The sequence below is a fragment of the Anolis sagrei genome, chromosome 10 (assembly GCF_037176765.1).
Source record: "Anolis sagrei isolate rAnoSag1 chromosome 10, rAnoSag1.mat, whole genome shotgun sequence".
Taxonomy (NCBI): domain Eukaryota; kingdom Metazoa; phylum Chordata; class Lepidosauria; order Squamata; family Dactyloidae; genus Anolis; species Anolis sagrei.
The window spans coordinates 11,083,238-11,103,572 of record NC_090030.1 but is presented as its reverse complement, the minus strand read 5'-3'; the positions used below and the strand labels follow the sequence as shown (position 1 = coordinate 11,103,572).

The following is a 20,335-nucleotide window of genomic DNA, read 5'->3' as shown; positions in this document are numbered from 1 at the left end:
ATTGTGCAAAGGCCCTCCCGGCCACCACCGACACCTGAGCCTCAAACGTAAGTGAAGAATCCAGGAGGACCCCCAAACTGCGGACCTGTGACTTCAGGGGGAGTGCAACCCCGTCTAGCACAGGTTGCCACCCTATATCCCGGTCTGGTTTATGATCGACCAGGAGGACCTCTGTCTTGTTGGGATTAATCTTCAGCTTGTTCGTCCCCAGATTGGGGAATAGCTTCTAATATTTTGCCACTCGGAAAATATAATATGCAATTTGGCCCCCAATTGAAGGGTCGGTGGGTTATATTATAGGATATGCCAAGATTGAGTTGTCTCTGAGGATGGGGGGGGGGGGGGGCACAGAAGCATGCTGTCTCCAGATTCAAAGGTCTGCTTGCTGCTTAATTTCATGCCTATTCTCAGGCTTTTTTTCCCCCTCTGAAGCTCACCAAGACGGGGAAAAGTGCATTTCCTCCGCTGTGCTGGAAGGAGCAATTGACAGAGCTTAAAACTTTTAAATGAAGTGGAAAACTGCAGCCCTTAAGGGGGAGATTCTGAGACTCCGCAGCTGAAAGAAAAGAGCAAATCCCATTTGGTATGTTCCCCTTATAGGTCTTGAGGCAACATGCGAGCATCTGGTGCAGGGAGGGGGGGGGAGTGGTGGTGAGAAACAGAGAGAAGAGACTCCAAGCGGAGGGAGAGGCAGAGAGAGAAGAGAGGAGGAGAACATGCATGTGGGAAAAGCTCCTTGACCAGCTGTAATGTACTCTGAACTCAAAGAGATCACAGATTGTGTTGCAGAAGGCTTTCATGGCTGGAATCAGTGGTTTGCTGTGAGTTTTCCAGGTAGTCTGGCCATGTTCCAGAAGCATTCTCTCCTGATGTTTTGCCCACATCTATTGCAGGCATCCCCAGAGGTTGTGAGGTCTGTTGGAAACTAGGCAAGTGCGAATGTTACAATTGGCCACCTTGATTAGTATTAGTATTGAGTTATGCTAATCCCACAAATGAACATTACACTTTTATTTATGTTGAGTAGCCACCTCCTGCCACGCATCGCTGTGGCCCACTCTGTATATATATATATGTTTTGTGTATGTGTGTGTGTATATTTGTGTATAAGTGTATATATCTGTGTTTGTGTATATATTGTGGTTTTGCGAATGCGTTGTAATGTGTTTTTTTGGGCTTTTAAAGTCCCTTCCGCTGTGCTTTATAATGTTTTTATGAGTGATGGTCACTCATTGGCCTGACAATCGTATTGTGTCCAAATTTGGTGTCAATTCATCCAGTGGTTTTTGAGTTATGCTAATCACACAAATGAACATTACATTTTTATTTATATAGATTACTAGCCATCTCCTGCCACGTGTTGCTGTGGCCCAGTCAGTGTATATGTGTTTTGTATGTGTATATATACATATATGTATGTGTGTGTATTTGTGTATATGTGTTTGTGTATATATGTGGTTTTGCACATGCGTTGTAATGTATTTTTGTTTTGTTTTTCGGCTTTTTAAGTCCCTTCCGCTGTGTTTTTCAGTGTTTTTATGAGTGAGTCACTCATTGCCCTGATAAGTGCATTGTGTCCAAATTTGGTGTCAATTCATCCAGTGGTTTTTGACTTATGTTAACCCCACAAACGAACATTACATTTTTATTTAAATAGACTAGCTGCCCCCTGCCACATGTTGCTGTGGCCCAGTCTGTGCATAAGTTTTGTGTGTGTGTGTATATATGTGTGTCTGTGTGTATATATATTTGTGTATATATGTGGTTTTACGCATGCATTGTAATGTATTTTTTGTTTTTTGGCTTTTAAAGTCTTGTCCACTGTGTTTTTATAAGTGACAGTCACTTGTTGGCCCGATAGGTCAACAAGTGACCAAATCTGGTGTCAATTTGTCCAGTGGTTTTTGAGTTATGTTAATCCCACAAACTAACATTACATACATACATACATACATATCTCACTTTCACTGGGATAGTCTACTCTTAAATGCTTGCTAAATGTAAACAATATAAAGATTCTGGATTTCAATGGATTCAGCTGTGCAATACATAAATCCAATTGTAAGTTCTTCAATGTGAGCTACCTAACAGCTCACCTTCAGTAGTTCGTCTTATCTAATGTATCAAATAGCCAACATCCCAATAAAATAGACAACATCTTGTAAAGGGATCAGCTTTGATCTGGCCAGATCAGGTCCTGCAAGGCTTATTAAGGGGAGAGGACTGATCCTATTGGATCAAAGCAAGGTTGACGCCCAAAAAGTCAAGGTTTGCTTTTTTTTTTGAGGTGAGCTAATGAGCTTATAAAGAGCTGAGCTGTGCTGAAATGAAGTCGCAAGGGTTATGAAGAGAGGTGATGAAAGAATGCCTCACTTTGATCTGGAAGGTGCAGCTCACAGCTTGAGTCTTAATTGCCAATAGTTCAAGAGCGTGAGGGTAATACTAGCTGCAATTAAGGCAAAGTGAAACGATCACATTCCAAAAGTAAGGGATGATAAGGGAGAGAAGGTTCCGTACATGAAATGGGGTTTGCATGGGATCTGTAGAGCCCAGTTACTATTAGGGATTTGAGCAATTCAGATTGAAGCTGCAAGCTAAGTTAAGGCAGGGCACTACGGATGGAAAAGTAATTCATATTAACAAATGTTGATATGATTTTTTTATAACGAACTTAATGTTAAAAATTAATGTATCCATTTTTTAGTCTATTAAGTTCATGAATAATATCTCCTGTCTTTCCATCACTTGGAAGACACCACAATGGCAGTTTCTTTCACCTTTCTCTTTATTAGACTCTGATCAGACCTCACCTGAAGCAGATGGATATGGACAAGGTGGAGGAAAGCAAGCAAAAATGGCGAAAAGCTAGGAAGCAATGCCTTCTGCGGAGACACTTAGGGAGCTGGGTATGTTGTCCTTAGAAAAGAGGTTCAGAATTGACATGGTAGCCATGTTTCAAAATTTGAAAGGATATCATTTTGAGGAAGGGGGCAAGTTGTTTTCTGCTGCCCTGAAGACTAAGACATGGAGCAAAGGATTCAAACTACAGGAAGAGAGATTCCATCTAAACATGACGAAGGACAACATGATAATAATAGCTGCTTAATAGTGTGATATGCTATCTCTTGCCTTGGTTGATGATCTATAAAGAGAGCTAGATAAGGAGAGTAAGTTCCTGCTAGCTCTCCTGAACCTCTCAGCAGCTTTTGATACCATCAATCATGGCATCCTTCTGGGTCATCTCTCTGGGATGAGATTGGGTGGCACTGTTTTGCAGTGACTCCGGTCCTTCCTGGAGGACCGCACCTAGATGATGGAACTGGAGGACTCCTGTTTGACTCTGGCCGGTGGGGTCCCTCTGGGTTCAATTCTGTTCCCCATGCTGTTTATCATGCTGTTTAGAAACCAGTGGGAGAGATTATCCAGAGTTTTGGAGTTTCAAATTGACGTCGATGACACCCAACTTTATTACTCCTTTCCACCAAAAGCAAAGGATAACGTTCCGATCCTGAATTGATGCCTGTCATCAGTGATGGTCAGGTAAATTCAGACAAAACAGAGGTACTCCTGATCAGTCAGAAGGCAGATCAGGAAATGAGATTAAACCTGTGCTAGATGTGGTCACACTCCCCCTGAAGACACAGGTCTGCAGTCTGGGGGTGATCCTGGACTCATCGCTGACCCTGGAACCTCATGTGTCGGTGGTACCAGGAGCATCTTTGGACAGTTAAGACTTGTGCGCCAGCTGCGTCCGTACTTTGAGACACCAGATCTGGCCATGGTAGTCCACGCCTTGGCTACTTCCCATTGGGACTACTGGCATCCCCACTCTCTATGTGGGGCTGTCTTTGAAGATAGTTCAGAAGCTCCAAATGGTTCAGAGATCTGCAGTCAGATTACTAATGGAGCACCGTACAGGGAGTGAACAACTCTCATGTTATGACAGCTCCACTGGCTGCAGGTCTGTTTCTGGGCTAAATACAAAGTGCCAGTCATCACCTACAAAGGCCTAAATGGTTCAGGTCCAGACTATTTGAAAAACCTCATCTCCTTGTATAAACCAACTCGAGCACTGCGGTCTATGGAGGAGGCCCTGCTCTCAGTCCCACCCACATCTCAAGCGTGGTTGGTGGGAACAAGATAGGGGGCCTTTTCTGTGGCAACCCCCCATCTCTGGAACTCCCTCCTGAAAGAACTAAAAATTGCCCCCTCTCTCTTTCCATTGAAAAGCTTCCATTTGTGTAATCTCGCTTATGGAGAGAAGGAGGATTAACACATCCGATACACACTCCCGCTCTGACAACGGTTATTTACTTCAGCTTGCTGATTTGTTCATTATATTATATGGTGCTTTTAATGTATTGTTTATTAATTGGTATGACTTTTGTGTTTATTATGTTTATTGAGCTTAACCCTTGTTTTGATTGTTTGTAAGTTATGTTGAGTTTACTTTATTTTATGTTTTTGTTTGATTGTCTATTTGGTTTTCGGCATTGAATGTTTGCCATTATGCTATTTTTCTAAACTGCCCAAGAGAGGGTGGGTTATAAATAAAGTTAGTAGCAGTAGTAGTAGATAAAGGTAAAAGTTTTCCCCTGACATTAAGTCCAGTCGTGTCCGACTCTGGGAGGTATTGCTCATCTCCATTTCTAAACTGAAGATCGACGTTGTCCATAGACACCTCCAAGGTCATGTGGCCAGTGTGACTGCATGGAGTGCCGTTACCTTCCTGCCGGAGCGGTATCTATTGCTGTACTCACATTTGCATGTTTTTGAACTGCTAGGTTGGAAAGCTGTGGCTAACATTGGGAGCTCACCCCACTCCCCATATTCAAACCTGTGACTTTTTGATATGCAAGTTCAGCAGCTCAGCGGCTTAACCCACTGCGCTACCGGGGCTCCCAGTATTAGTACTATTAGTATTGTTAGTATTGCTGTTCCTCCAAATGATATTCTCCTCCAAATCCCACACAGCAAGAAAAAAAATGGAGACAAAAAAAAGGTTCTAATTGCCACATGGGTATCGGCAATGCACATGGAGGATTAACATTTCCCCCTCCAACTGCAACACCCCCCAGGAAGCCTTTCTGGTTTTCAAAAGATCTTCAACTCAATGAACCCAGCTCAAAGGAAACCCAGCTTCCACCTTTTCTTTCAGTCCATCTGCCACAAGTGACACGGAAAAGTCAAGGTTAGCGTCGGCTCTGGAGGAAAACTGACTTCAGATGGAGAGGCAAAAACCACACATGGCGCAAGAAGGGAAAATGTCTTCTTTCGCTCGGCTGCCCTCTCAGCAAGGCTAAGGAGGAAAAAGGCTCCTGGGCTCCGTTTCATCTGCCTCGCTTTTGATCGTGTTGCCAGGTAAGCGAAAACACATGGCTGCTTCCAACGGCATCTTGTGGCCCTGGACCCTTGAACGGCAGGAAGATGATGCCTCAGCAGGAGGAAGATTAACCTTGCAGGCAATTCTGAAAGCAGCCAAATACGAGGTGACAGAGCATGAGACTGCAACCACGGAGACTGGAGGAAGCAGGCAATTTGGGAGGTAAAAGCACCGAGAAGGCTATCCATGGCTAAAATATTTGCTCAGCTCCACAGTCTTGGGCAAACAGCAGTTCTTTTGCATGAGGCCACCGAGCTTGGGTCAGAAAGGTGAGAGCCAGCACAAAAACTTGCCATTCCTTGCATTGCTTATGCCTTGACAGTTCAAACAGTGTGATAGCATTGCACTGCAACAAGGAACCTGCTGCATCTGCATCTGCGCCTAGATATGATGGAGCTGTGTCTGCTTCTTCTCTCCCTCTGAGGACAGGATGGAGGGAAGGCCTTAATCTGCTTATGGGGTTTGGCATGATGGAGCTATGCCTGGTTCTTCTTCTCCCCCTTTGAGACCAGGTCATTGGCAGTCTGGGTGGAAAGAGGGCTATGGCATGATGGAGCTGTGTCTACTTTTTCTCCTCAACCTTCTGAAGCCAAGGCAATGGCAATCGGGGAGGAAGGAGAGCCCTTCATCTGCTTCTGGCTCTAGTTGTAATTAACCTGTGCCTTCCTTTTTCTCTCTCTCTCCAAATAGTGGCAGTTGGGATGGAAGACAAGTCTTTTATTGGCTTCTAAGCTTGATTGATCTATGCCTATTGTTGTCTGACATTCAGATAGTTGGAAGGTAGGATAGGTGCTGCCAGAAGACATCTAGAGATGTCCAAAAATAGATAGAGCAGGCATGGGCAAACTTTGTGACCGCATTTCCTTCTATGAACCTACGCGATCTCTTCGATCTTCCGGAGAGGCCCTTCTCTCGCTCCCGCCTCCATTGCAAGTGCAACTTGTGAGGATGAGGGAGAGGGCCTTCTCTGTGATGGCCCCTTGGCTCTGGAACTCGTTCCCCAGAGATATTAGGCAAGCCCCCACCCTGGCAGTTTTCAGGAATAGCGCTCTCACCCAGTGTTTTTTAAACTTTTAATCTATTGTAACTGGCCCTGCCCACTGTGATCAATTTTCTGTGTTTAAATATTGTGATTTTATATTGTTTGATGTGTTTATTTGTATTGGTGCTTGTATTTTATTTTTGTCTATTTTACTGCGCTGTTTTTTGTTGTATATTGCTTTACTGTATTGTTGGGCTTGGCCTTATGTAAGCCATCCTGACTTCCATTGGGGAGATGGTGGCGGGGTATAAATCAAGTGTTGTTGTTATTGTTGTTGTTGTTGGTTGTTGTTGTTGTCCCTCCAGGTGTTTTGGATTTCAACTCCCAAAAATCCCAGCCAGCTTACCAGCTGTTAGGAATTGTGGGAGTTGACGTCCAAAATACCTGGAGGGCCAAAGTTTGCCCATGCCTGAGCTAGAACAACAAGATTTTCACCACACTCCCCATCCTTAAATGAAAGAATCCTGATCCAAGGTAATTATTGAACTACAGTACTTTAAACTATAACTTCCAAAAGTCCCACCCACAGATTACAATGAATGGGACCTATGGGATCTGTAAAACACCCAAAGGGGATCAGGTTATGTACTCTATAATAACCAAGACATAGGTTTATACATGGAGTTTAGGAATAGTGGTTAATTTTAGTTCGACCACAAAAAGCACCATTTTATTACTGGCGATGCCCCATACATTCACAGCCATTATTTAATACCTAGTAGGCTTGTGCATTCGGGGTAAACCTTGACATGTTTTGTGTCCCGGCTTTCAGTGGCAGCCTCCTGAAATTGAGAGGGCAGATATCTGTTTTTTCTCTGGGGTGCCAAAAGATCCATTTTCTATTGGCCCATTATGGGGGGGGGGGGAGAGATTCCCAGGCTCCCCTTCCCATCATTTTAGGCACTTAAGCTCTACTCTAGAGGAGAGGCACTCAGCTGCAGGCAGGCACATGATTTAAGGAGGTTTCTTACCTGTTTCTACTCTAGAGGCGAGGTGTTTGGTTGCAGGCAGGCATGCACACTGGGCATGCATGCCACACACACACTCTCTCAAGGCAAGGAGTCAAGTTCTGACGGTGACTTTTTTACTCTAGAGGAGGCGCTCGGCTGCAGGGTGGGCGTGCACACTGGGCCTGTACACCACACACTCTCTCTCTTAAGGCAAGGAGGCAAGTTCTGACTTGAGTTTCTTACTCTAGAGGAGGTACTTGGCTGCAGGCAGGTGCCCGTAATAGGCCTGCACACCACACACACACACTCTTAAGGCAAGGAAATTCTGACAATAACTTTCATATTCTAGAGGAGGTGCTTGGCTGCATGCAGGTGCCCATAATGGGCCTGCATGCCACACATGTACTCTCTCAAGGCAAGGAGACAAGTTCTTGCAGTGACTTTCTTACTCTAGAGGAGGCATTTGGCTGCAAGCAGGGCATGCGTGCTGGGCCTGCACGCCACACACAAACTCTCTCTTTCCAAGGCATGGAGCACCACGCACTTAAGAAAGCAGAGGGGGAGCCGATGATGGGCTCCCACTTGCTTTTGTGTTGAGATTATTTTACTACCAGGAGGGGGCTTCCCATTATGTGCTCTTGAAGGTAACGAAAGTAATGAAAGAATGGATGAAATGAAGGGAAACATTTCTGTGCAAAACTCCAATACCTATGTAGGGGCAAAAACCAAAAAGATAATCCACAAATCCAAAATCCAAGAGCAGATTGCCCCTTCCCAAGGAGGGCAAGGAAGGACACCACGAAAGTTGAATCTTTAAAACTGCAAAATGCTATTTATTGCGCAGCTGAAGCAATAGTGACAAACATGCACATGGGTATGCAATAAAGGGGTTTGTCCAACCTAAAGTTGGTTACATTGATTATTTATGACTTTCATTAAAACAGTTCGATTGGTACATAGAAATCAATCATCTCATTGGTTCCCAAAGACAAATCATTTCATTGGTCTAAGTTAGCTATGCAGTTGTTCATTAGTTGTTTATGATTTTGATTGACATTATGGCACACGTGGGATCCTAACAATGGCACAACTATAACATAACTATAGTCCATTGTTCTCTGACCATGACTGTATCTTATCTGTTAGTCTGTTGCAAACATGGCTTCAGAGCGACTGGGAAACTTGGGGGTTCTATCTAGCAAACAGCTAGCTGGTTTTGTCCGGATATGTTGTTACCTTTGAATAGTAACTTCTTCTTTGGAGCACTGATTTCTCAAACAATCAGCATTTTCTGTGAACAAAGGCCTACTGCAGAAATAGGCCAATATGGCAGTAAATCATGACATATGGGCATTGGGAATATATCTGAAAATTACCTTTTTAAAACCACGTCCCCTCCATTCCACACTTTTTCTCTTTTGCTGAGATGAAATCTTTTCAGCGAAGCAAATCAAGCAGGTTTTACAAAAGCAGAGCAAAAAAGCAGTCAATCTTATTGCTGCACAATGACCCCTTATTTTTGACCAATCATTTGTGTCCACTTGGGATGTTTCTTTCACCCTAAGGATGTATATTCTGTTGTCATCCTAACTGGGTTGACATCCAAGAGTTCTATCTGTTCAGTCTTTTTAGGGGCCAACCCTCCACCTAGACTCAGCTTGGTGATCTAGTGAAAAGGTAGAGGAAAACCCATAAACCAGAGGGCTGCTCCCAGGTGAGGCCCTACTATTAGTCAGGACAAAGTTCTTAACCCAGATGGTAAAGCACAAGAGGAGGCAAACTCTGCTCCCTCCTCCAAAAGATCTGTCAAAGAGTCTCAATGGTTGATCTCCAAAGAATGATTGACTCTCCTTCTTTAGAGGTCTTGAAAAAGAGGTCAAAGTGGCCATGTCTCAGGAGGGCTTCAGTTGTTTACTACATAGAGCAGGGGGTGAGTCCCTTCCAATGCTATGGTACAATTACTACTACAGGCCGAGTATGATTGTATGAATGTATTATTGAAGGCTTTCATGACCAGAATCACTGGGTTGTTGTAGGTTTTTTGGGCTGTATGGCCATGTTCTAGAAGCATTCTCTCCTGACATTTTGCCTGCATCTGCGGCAAGCCTCTTCTAAGGATGTTTGCCACAGATGCAGACAAAACGCCAGGAAAGTATACTTCTAGAACAGTGTTTCTCAACCTGGGGGTCGGGACCCCTGGAGGGGTCGCGAGTGGGTGTCAGAGGGGTCACCAAAGACTATCAGAAAACACAGTATTTTCTGTTGGTTATGGAGGTTCTATGTGGGAAGTTTGGCCCAATTTAATCGTTGTTAGGGTTCAGAATACTCTTTGATTGTAGGTGAACTATAAATCCCAGCAATTACAACTCCCAAATGTCAAGGTCTATTTTCCCTCAAACTTCACCAGTGTTCACATTTGGGCCTATTGAATATTCATGCCAAGTTTGATCCAGATCCATCATTCTTTGAATCCACAGTGCTTTCTGGGTGTAGGCAAACTACAACCCCCAAACTCAAGGTCAATGCCCACCAAACCCTTCTAGGAATTTCTGTTGGCCATGGGCGTTCTGTGTGCCAAGTTTGATTAAATTTCATCATTGGTGGAGTTCAGAATGTTCTTTGATTGTAGGTGAACTATAAATCCCAGCAACTACAACTCCCACAGGACAAAATCAATACCCTCCCCCAATCCCACCAGTATTCAAATTTGGGTGTATTGGGTATTTCTGCCAAATTTTGGTCCAGTGAATAAAATACATCCTGAATATCAGATATTTACATTACTGTATTGTCGAAGGCTTTCATGGCTGGAATCACTCAGTTCTTGTGGGTTTTTTCGGGCTATATGGCCATGTTCTAGAAGCATTTCTCCTGACGTTTCGCCTGCTTCTATGGCAAGCTTCCTCAGAGGTGAGGTCTGCTGGAGCTGGGAAAAAAGGGGGTTTATATATCTGTGGAATGACCAGGGTGAGACAAAAGGCACACCCAGCCCAACTTACAAAAGCCTTTTGTCTCACCCTGGTCATTCCACAGATATATAAACCCCTTTTTTCCCAGCTCCAGCAGACCTCACCTCTGAGGAAGCTTGCCATAGATGCAGGCGAAACGTCAGGAGAAATGCTTCTAGAACATGGCCATATAGCCTGAAAAAACCCACAAGAACTGAGAGATTTACATTACTATTCATAAAAGCAGCAAAATGACAATTATGAAGTAGCAATGTTAGTAATTTTATGGTTGGGGGTCACCATAACATGAGGAAGTGTATTAAGGGGTCGTGGCATTAGGAAGGTTGAGAACCATTGTTCTAGAACATAGCCATACAACCCGAAAACCCTATAACAACCCTATGATTGTATGATCCTATCATTCCTAAGATGGCCCACACAGAGATAACAGCCTTGTACTCCTGGGAGGAGCGGGGATGTGTGCAGCCGTAGAAGTGCAACATAAATAAATCGGTTTTGGGGAGTCACACCTGGCTGCTGTAACCAGAGCGGCTGAACGAAGCAATGAAACACAGAGACAGAGATAAAAGGGATGGGAAGTTTGTTAAACTGAAACAACTGGCTGAACATTTTCAAGGACCGCTGGACACACTCCATATATATTTTTATAAATCAATGGTATATAGGCATCTTCTAAGTCGGGAGCCTCTCAGGACCAATAAATTTTGCTGTGAGATTTAAACCCAGTGTTTCTCGCTCCAGCCTGCTGCTTACAATGATTTCATTTATTGAGCTTTACCGCCGGCCCAAGGGGCTCAAGATGAGAGGTTTGCCCATTAGATGACGGAGAGGCAGGCAGGGTGGGTGGCCGGAAAGAGGGGGGGGGGGAATTGATCTCCTACAATGAGCACTGTTTGAAAATGAAATTGCTGCAAACAACGATCAAATCCATTCCCAGAGGCACAGTTGGCACAGACTTTGCAGTTTTAAGAGGAAGGCAGAGCTGTGGTGATGGGACTGTTTTGTAGGCATAATAGCCAAGGCAGTGGAAGTCGTTTGGTGGGTTGGTGAGAACAAGGATATCTGGCTGCAATATTATAGGTATGTTGTTTTCCAGTATCCCCAGCTGGTATAACACTTAATAAAGCTCAAGTGAGCTTTTCCCAACCCAGTACCTTCAAGAAAATGTTGGGATTACAATGTCTATTGCTCACAACACCAGCTGGTTGAAGATGATAAGAACTGCAGGGTTTTTTTTCATGTCAGGAGCGACTTGAGAAACTGCAAGTTGCTTCTAGTGTGAGAGAATTGGCCGTCTGCAAGGACGTTGCCCAGGGGACGCCTGGACGTTTTACCATCCTGTGCGGAGCTTCTCTCACGACTCCGCATGGGAAGCTGGAGCTGACAAATGGGAGCTCACCCTGCTCCCCAGATTTGATCCGCCAACCTTTTGGTCAGCAGTCCTGCCGGCACAAAGGTTTAACCCATTGCACCACTGGGGCCTCCAGAAATTGCAGTATAACACAACTAGATTGTGCCAGGTTGGAAATAGCAGATTCTTTGGGACCATTGGAACCATTTTCAGACAAGAGCTGCCTGATTTGATTGTTTGACAACTGTAGAGTGACAAACATTGCTAGCTACTGTTGTTGAAAGGCTAACTTCAGGGCTAGAGAGCCAAGGAGTGCTAATACGGTGAGCCGTATCAGAGAAAATGAGAGCTAGCAGCTGCCCAAGGATTCCAAATATCAGTTCTTGCCATTGTCCTCCATGTAGTCACACTATTTATTTATTTATTTATTTATTTATTTACAGTATTTATACCCCGCCCTTCTCACCCCAAAGGGAACTTGGAGCAGCTTACAGAATACACATATGACAAACATTTTATGCCAATTATAAAATTAACAAGGACAGACAACACAAACAGAGATAAAGGCACTTGTTCCCATCTTATTTCTGGCATCTTGGAGGCTATGCTCGACTCCGGCCACCGGGGGTGCTGTCGCTCCATCTTCCATGCCAAGGAGCTTTCCTTTGATCAATGTCCTTAAGGACGCATTTATTACCTGCTCGTTAAAAGTGGTACCTATTTATCTACTCGCATTTCTGCTTTCAAACTGCTAGGTGGGCAGGTGAGCTGGCACTAATAGCGGGTGCTCACCCTGACCTGACCCAAAATCAAACTGCTGACCCTTCGATCAGCAGGATTTTTCTGCAGCACAGTGGTTCAGCCTGCTATGCTATGCCTGACCCCTAGTTGAGCTAAACTTTTTTTTCGTGTCAGAAACGACGAGAAACTGCAAGTTGCTTCTGGTGTGAGAGAATTGGCCATCTGCAAGGACATTGCCCAGGGATATGTTACCATCCTGTGGGAGGCTTCTCTCATGTCCCTGCATAGGGAGCTGGAGCTGACAGAGGGAGCTCAACCTACTCTACCCAGATTTGAACCGCTGACCTATTGGTCAGCAGTCCTGCTGGCACAAGGGTTTAACCCATTGCGCCACCAGGGGTTCTTGAACTAAACTAAAACGAGTAAGTGTTCCCGAGGAAAGGATGGCGGTTCTATGTACTTGCATAGCACAGTCAGTTAGTTCTGGGGACTGGGAACTCTAAACCCTCTACACTAAATAACTGTTCATCACCCTAGATGTCAGTCCCACAGATCTATGTACTACTTTTCATGATTAAAGCAGAAGAAGTAATAACTTGTTCGAGGAACTGCTTCTTAATTTAGTAACTGAAAATCAATAGCCCATTAAGAAGAAACTAATTGCAGTGGCTTCTCCCCTCGCATTGCCTGGGTAAACAAAGCAGCAAGCTAATTCACAATTAATTGTCCTGCCTCTGGAAGAAGGAAGCGACAGAGCAGCTGCTTGCCTTGATGGAGCCACGGATCTTACCACCAAAAGGCACGTAGGAACATTGATCTGTTTGCAACTGGGCTTAACTGAGAATAATAAGAGAGCAGAGCGCAGATAGGAAGAAGATGGGAGAGGAGAGCAGGGACATTTAGGGAACCGACAGAAAGGTGCATAGCGTTTCCAAGTCCAAAATATGTTTAGAAGCTCCTTGGACTGAATAAGCCCCTATTCCACAATGAGATCTAGGGTAAAGAGTTTGCATTGTTTGTTTCCTTTGTTCCCCCCCCCCTCCCCCATGTCCTATCCAAATTCCTAATTCCCTTTTAACAATTTCTGCCTATGCCATAAAAACATAGAGAGAAGCTGAAGTCCAAACCAAACACGGAGTGGAATCATAGTATCAGAGAATCATAGCGTTGGAAGAGACCTCATGGGCCATCCAGTCCAACCTCCTGCCAAGAAGCAGGAAAACCCATCGGGTCCCCAAATCTGTGGGCAGAGGCGGCCCTAGGTAATTTTCAACAGTAAGCAAACAATATTTTGGCGCCTCCCCCCCCCCCCAACCAATCATTGATATATATTTTATGTTTGTCGTGGGAGTTCTGTGTGCCATATTTGGTTCAATTCCATCATTGGTGGAGTTCAGAATGCTCTTTGATTGTAGGTGAACTATACATCCCAGTAACTACACTTGCCGCACTTGCTCCCTTGCCTGGCCTGCTTTGGGTCCAGAGGCGTGCCTGAAGACCCCGGCGTGTGCACCAAATGCCCACCTTTCCTGAAGAGATGCCCACCTTTCCTGAAGGTAGGTGCAAAAACAAAGGAGGGAGCAGAGAGCAGAGATACCTCCAGCCGGAGGGGCTCTCTCTCTCTCTCTCTCTCTCTCTCTCTTGGTCCCAATGGCTGAAGAGAAAGTCAGGAGAAGAGTCGACTTTTGGTGCGCATGCTGGGGTCTTCAGGCACGCCTCCGGACCCGAAGAGGGCCTGGCGCGGCGGCTCCGCCCCTTGGCCCACCCGCGGATTAGGGAGAGGAGAGGAGGCGGGTGGAGCGCCGGGAGATCAGGAAAGGGAGCCGGTCATGGGGAAGGGATCGAACACGGAGAACGATTGAGTGCCGGCTCTGCTCGCGCACCCGGTGGCCGGGGGGAGCAGAAACGAGAGGGGCGAGGCGAGGCTCAAGGGCCCGGCCCCTTTGGGAAGAGGATCGCCCGGCAGCGAGGCAAGAAAGCCGAGGCTCCCCCCGGACTGCTAGGGCTGTTGTGAGCTGAGGGGGTGCTCCTCAAATGGCGGTCGAGGGGCATTTACAGAGGCCCCTTTGCGCCCCTGGCAAAAAAAAGTGTTCTGCGACCGCTTACTTCGCATAATGGACGAGCCGCCCCTGTGGGTCAATTGATTGCTCCAAAATCAGTGCCATTCTTCTTCTAGGCTAATTCTAAGACTAATGGCTATCTTGCTTTTGCTCCACTAACCTCTCCGCCTCAGGAATAACCTTTTTCTGCCCCAAAACTCAACATGGAGCCTTCCCAGCCCTCAGGTGACTCAGGATGGTGTTTAATAGTCTTGCATGGCACTCATAGAGTTTTTGGAAATTGAGGTGTTATGCTGCTCCATTCTACATCCATCTCACTTTACATCCAACACCAAACATCAACACGCTCTCACCACCATCACCCTGGTCTGGTTGCCCTGACACGACAAATAAATAAATACACCACCATCACCAACACCATCATGGAGAAATGCCCAACACATACCTCTACTTGCTGGCAGATCTGTATCAGTTTGGCCATCTGGTTTTCTAGCTCACTATTGCGTTTCATCAAGTTTGTGAGGTTCATCTCCAGAGTTTGCTGCCGGCACAGAAAAGAAAACAAAAACAAAAGAATAAGTGTTAATAAGCCATGGAGACGAGAAGAATCAACTACAGAGGCACTGCCAATCTAAAGGAGAGCAATGCAACCACTTGGAAAATGCACTGCTAGATTCAGTGAACTAAAGAACATTGCTCTAAATCAGGCATGTGCAAACTTCAGCCGTCCAGGTGTTTTGGACTTCAAGCCCCACAATTCCTAACAGCCTAATGGCTGTTAGGAATTGTGGGAATTGAAGTCCAAAACACCTGGACGGCTGAAATTTGCACATGCCTGCTCTACATTGATTTAATGCACTGCATTTTCCCATATGCATATAATTAAAAGCACATCTCCCTAACCACAGCAACCCAGTCATTTAATTTTCCCACAGTGTCACTGACACACCATTGAAGTGCTATCTCCTTGTCGTTTCCCACAGCAGGGAAGTCCTAGCAGATGCCATTTGCCTGTTGCTCTCCAGGTCAGGAAAGAGCCCTCTGACTTTAAAACACACCACGCGAAGAGTGAAGAACAAATCTTCTTTTATTGAAACTTAGTAAATAGCCAGAAGAAATAAATGCTTGTAAGAGAATAAGGTAGTTCGAGAAAGTAATAAGTCCATAAAAGGCAGTAACCCAAAGCAATGTCCACACAAGATATAAAAGCAATCCAAGACAGCATTTATCCAGACAGGAATCAACAGGATGCAAATACAATCCAAAGGGCTAAAACACTCCACAAGAAACAAGACCCCCTTGAACAGGATTTCCATGGCACATGAACTTGATTTCCAAACGATGCCTGATCTAACAGGTTTCCTCTTGAGGCAAACCTTTTATCCCAAAACTCAGAAATTGGTTTAGCTTCCCCCCACATTTCCCCTTTATCAAGAGAAGCCTTTCAGAGTGACGTAAACACTGAGTTTGCTGTCGATCCTGGCTGAGCTCCAGCTGCCTATTCTCCAGCTCCCTATCTGGCTGCTGATTAAAATTCCCAGGTGTCAGATTGTTTTCCAAACCCAAATCTTGAGAGCTCACAGAGAGAGGGAGTGAACCATCATTGCCAGGCCCAGCAGGGATATTCTCACGAGAAACTGCCCTTTGCACTGGGGCCTCTCTGTCATCGTCTGATGAAAATCATTGACCAAACCATCTCCATCTTGTACCACAGCCTCGGCACCATCATTTCTCTCATCATTTCCCACATCAGGATCTTGAAACACAAACACAGGCTGATTTCCAACATTGACTGAGGAACCTCTTAGATTTCATAACAGAAGAAGATTCTTGCTGAAGGCTAAACCGGGCTTCGCACAGAAGTCTAAACTGCTGTGCTGCAGAAAAATCCTGCCAATCCGAAGGTTGGCAGTTCAAGCTCAGGTTGGGGCGAGCACCCACCGTTATCCTCAACTGTCTTGCCCACCTAGCAGATCAAAAGCAGAAATGTGAGTAGATAAATAGGTACCACTTTTAGAGGGGAGGTAATAAAGGTGCCCTTAAGAAAGGACATTAATTGGAGGAAGCTCCTCAGCATGGAAGATGGAATGACAGCAACCCCCCCCCCCCCCATGCCAGAGTTGAGCACAGCCTCCATGATGGTGAAAATAAGATAGGAAAAACTGCATTTATTTATTTATTCATATTTATTTATTTAACATATTTATATACCGCCCCTCTCAGCCCAGGGGCGACTTTACTTCTGTTTGCGTTGTCTGTCCTTCTTAATTGTGCAATTGGCATTGAATGTTTGCCGTATGCGTGTTCTGTAAGCTGCTCTGAGTCCCCTTTGGGGTGAGAAAAGCGGGCTATAAATATTATAACTAAATAAAGAAATAAATAATTCCCACAGTGGTCAACAACCAGAAGCTTAACAGAAGTCCATGGGAAGGATATCACTGTCATGCTACCCTCTTGCTTCTGCTCTTCAGCAATGGTTATTTGGAGCTATATTTATTTATTAATTATTTATTGACTACATTAATATACCGCCCCTCTCAGCCCAAGGGCAACTCGGAGCGGTTAACAATAGGCAACAATTCGATGCCGGTGCAGTTACAACAAAATTAAAATTAAAACAATCATAAATAGTTTAAATTACTAACAGCAATATAAAACATAAAAATCGCACAAAGCATTTAAAACATTGTCAAAGCGTCTCCATCTCAAATCATTGTCCAGTAGCGTCGTCCGTTGTCCATAATATCATATATCTATGCCATATCTGGGAAGGCCTATTCGAAAAGCCAAGTTTTCACCATTCTTTGAAAGGACAGGAGGGAGGAGGCTGATCTTATCTCTCTAGGCAGGGCATTCCACAGTCGAGGGGCCACCACTGAGAAGGCCCTGTCTCTCGTCCCCACTAAACGCATCTGTGAGGATGGTGGGAGCGAAAGCAGGGCCTCCCCAGAAGATATTAGCATTCTGGACAGTTCATAAGGATAGATACGTTCAGATAGATATGTTGCCTCTAGGACTGGAGGGAAGGGATGTATGGCCCTATGCTCCATAAATTTACCCCACCTTCCAGCTATTAGCTATTCCCTACATTTTGTTGTAACCAATTCCTCGGTATAGCTCTGCAGTATTGCTCCTTTTCTATGTCTGAAATTGGTTCCCATTCACCTTGACTGGATGCTGACCCAGGTTCTAATACTCTGAAAGAGAGAGAAAAGCTTCCCCTCTAGCTATTTTCTTCACTCCATGCATAAATCTATACATCCCTATTATCTCTCCTTTACCTTTTTTTTCAGAGCAAAGCAACCCTGAAAATTATACCTTTGCCTCCTGGGGGAATATCTAGCTGTTGCCCTTTTTAGCTCTTCTCTTTTTGAGGAAATCTTGTGGTTTAGCCCATTCCTTCCTTTGACATATAGGTTGAGTGTCCCTTATCCAAAATGTTTGGGACCAGGACTGATTTGGATATGGATATGGATGCATCAGCATCTATATAAATAAAAATATAACGTCCGTTTGTGGGATTAGCATAACTCAAAAACTACTGGATGAAATGACACCAAATTTGGACACTATACCCCTAACAGACCGAGTGACCATCACTCATAAAACCTCTCCAAAAAAACAGCGGAAAGGACTTAAAAACCTCCAAAAGCCAAATGATGAAAAGCTAAATGATGATACAGAAAAAAAAGGGAAGGAAGAGAGAGGGAAGGAAGGAAGGAAGGGGAGAAAGGAAGGAAGGAAGGACGGAAGGACGGAAGGTAAAAAAGAGGGAGGGAAGGAAAGAAGGAAAGAGAGAAAGAAGGATGGAAGCAAAAAGCGAAGGAAGGAAGGAAGGAAGGAAGGAAGGAAGGAAGGAAAGAGGTAGAGAAGGAAGAAAGGAGAGAAAGAAGAAGGAAAAGAAAAGGGGGAAGGAAGGAAAGAGAGCAGAAAGAAGAAAAGGGAAGGAAGGAAGAAAACGGAGTGAAGGAAGGAGGGAAAGAAGGAGGGGAAAAGGGAGGAAGATTGGCCACAGCAACACATGGCAGGTACAGCTAGTATCTATATAAATAAAAATGTAACATAACATTCATTTGTGGGATTAACATAACTCAAAAACTACTGGATTAATTGATACGAAATTTGGACACTATACCCCTAACAAACCAAATGACCATCACTCATAAAACCCCTAAAAAAAAACAGCGGAAAGGACTTAAAAACCTCCAAAAGCCAAATGATGAAAAGCTAAATGATGATACAGAAAGAAAGGGAAGGAAGAGAGAGGGAAGGAAGGAAGGAAGGAAGGAAGGAAGGAAGGCGAGAAAGAGGGAGGGAAGGAAAGATGGAGAGAGAAAGAGAGAGAGAGAAGGATGGAAGCAAAAAGCAAAGGAAGAAAGGAAAGAGGTAGAGAAGGAAGAAAGGAGAGAAAGAAAAAGGAAAAGAAAAGGGGGAAGGAAGGAAAGAGAAGGAAAGAAGAAAAGGGAAGGAAGGAAGTAAACAGGGAGTGAAGGAAGGAGGGAAAGAAGGAGAGAAAGAGGGAGGAAGATTGGCCACAGCAACACATGGCAGGTACAGCTAGTATCTATATAAATAAAAATGTAATGTTCGTTTGTGGGATTAACGTAACTCAAAAACCACTGGACAAATTGACACCAAATTTGGACACTACACCCTTAACGGACCAACGCTTGACCATCACCCATAACCCCCCCCCCCCGAAAAAAACAGCAAAGAGGACTTAAAAACCAAAAAAGCTAAATGATGATAAAGTGCCTACGCCTGACAGAGGAATGTGAGACCTCATTAGTAAATCTGACTGTTCTTCCCAAGTTTAAATAAGGGATTAGATGCCATTCTATTGCTACTAAAAATAATTGTCTCCCATTTGTTGCTGCGGAAATTGCTTAGCATTCATGCTTTGTCGCACAACTAAATATTCAGATCATGAGTTTTATTCCGGTTTGCCCCACAGCTACAGAAATGTATCCCTAGTATAGCTATTCGGGGATATATACACAGTGTGCAAAGAAAAAAAATGAGGAAATTCGATGTCAAGGCAATCCAGCCTTTAGCTTTCATCTTGTTAACCTAGTTTGTCATCCACTAATACACGACACAAGAAGAGCAATTTGATGCCACAGCTTGACGGTGGCTTTGTAACATGAAATCCTGTGATTTGTAGTCTGGTGAGGCCCTCAGAATTCTTGACCAGATAGCCTTATCCCACTTGTTTGTGTAGTCTGGCATGATGGTTGTCAGAGTGGTCCAGCATTTCTGTCTTCTCAAATAATATTCTGTGTCCAGGTTGGTTCATCAAGTGTTCTGCTATGGCTGACTTCTCTGGCTGAATTAGTCTGCAGTGCCTTTTGTGTTCTTTGATTCATGTCTGAGTAATGCTACTGTGTTTGGTGGTCCCTCTGTAGACTTGTCCACAGCTGCATGGTCTACGGTAGACTCCTGCAGAGGTGAAAGGATCCCTCTTGTCCTTTGCTGAACAGAGCATCTGTTGCATTTTCTTAGTGGGTCTGTACAATCATAGAATCATAGAGTTGGAAGAGACCTCATGGGCCATCCAGTCCAACCCCCTGCCAAGAAGCAAGAATATTGTATTCAAAGCACCCCCGACAGATGGCCATCCAGCCTCTGTTTAAAAGCTTCCAAAGAAGAAACCTTCACCACACTCCGGGGCAGAGAGTTCCACTGCTGAATGGCTCTCACAGTCAGGAAGTTCTTCCTAATGTTCAGATGGAATCTCCTTTCTTGTAGTTTGAAACCATTGTTCTGCGTCCTAGTCTCCAGGGAAGCAGAAAACAAGCTTGCTCCCTCCTCCCTGTGATTTGCTCTCACATATTTATAC

General features: G+C 44.6%; 1 protein-coding gene across 1 annotated transcript in view; it reads right to left on the bottom strand.

Annotated features, from left to right (window-relative positions):
• Positions 1 to 20,335, bottom strand: part of MID2 (midline 2) — a 258,983-nt gene that overhangs the window by 73,554 nt on the left and 165,094 nt on the right. Inside the window, exon 3 of the mRNA XM_060756327.2 lies at positions 14,942 to 15,037. Coding sequence (XP_060612310.1) covers positions 14,942 to 15,037 — 96 coding nt within the window. The remainder of the gene's footprint in view (positions 1 to 14,941; positions 15,038 to 20,335) is intronic.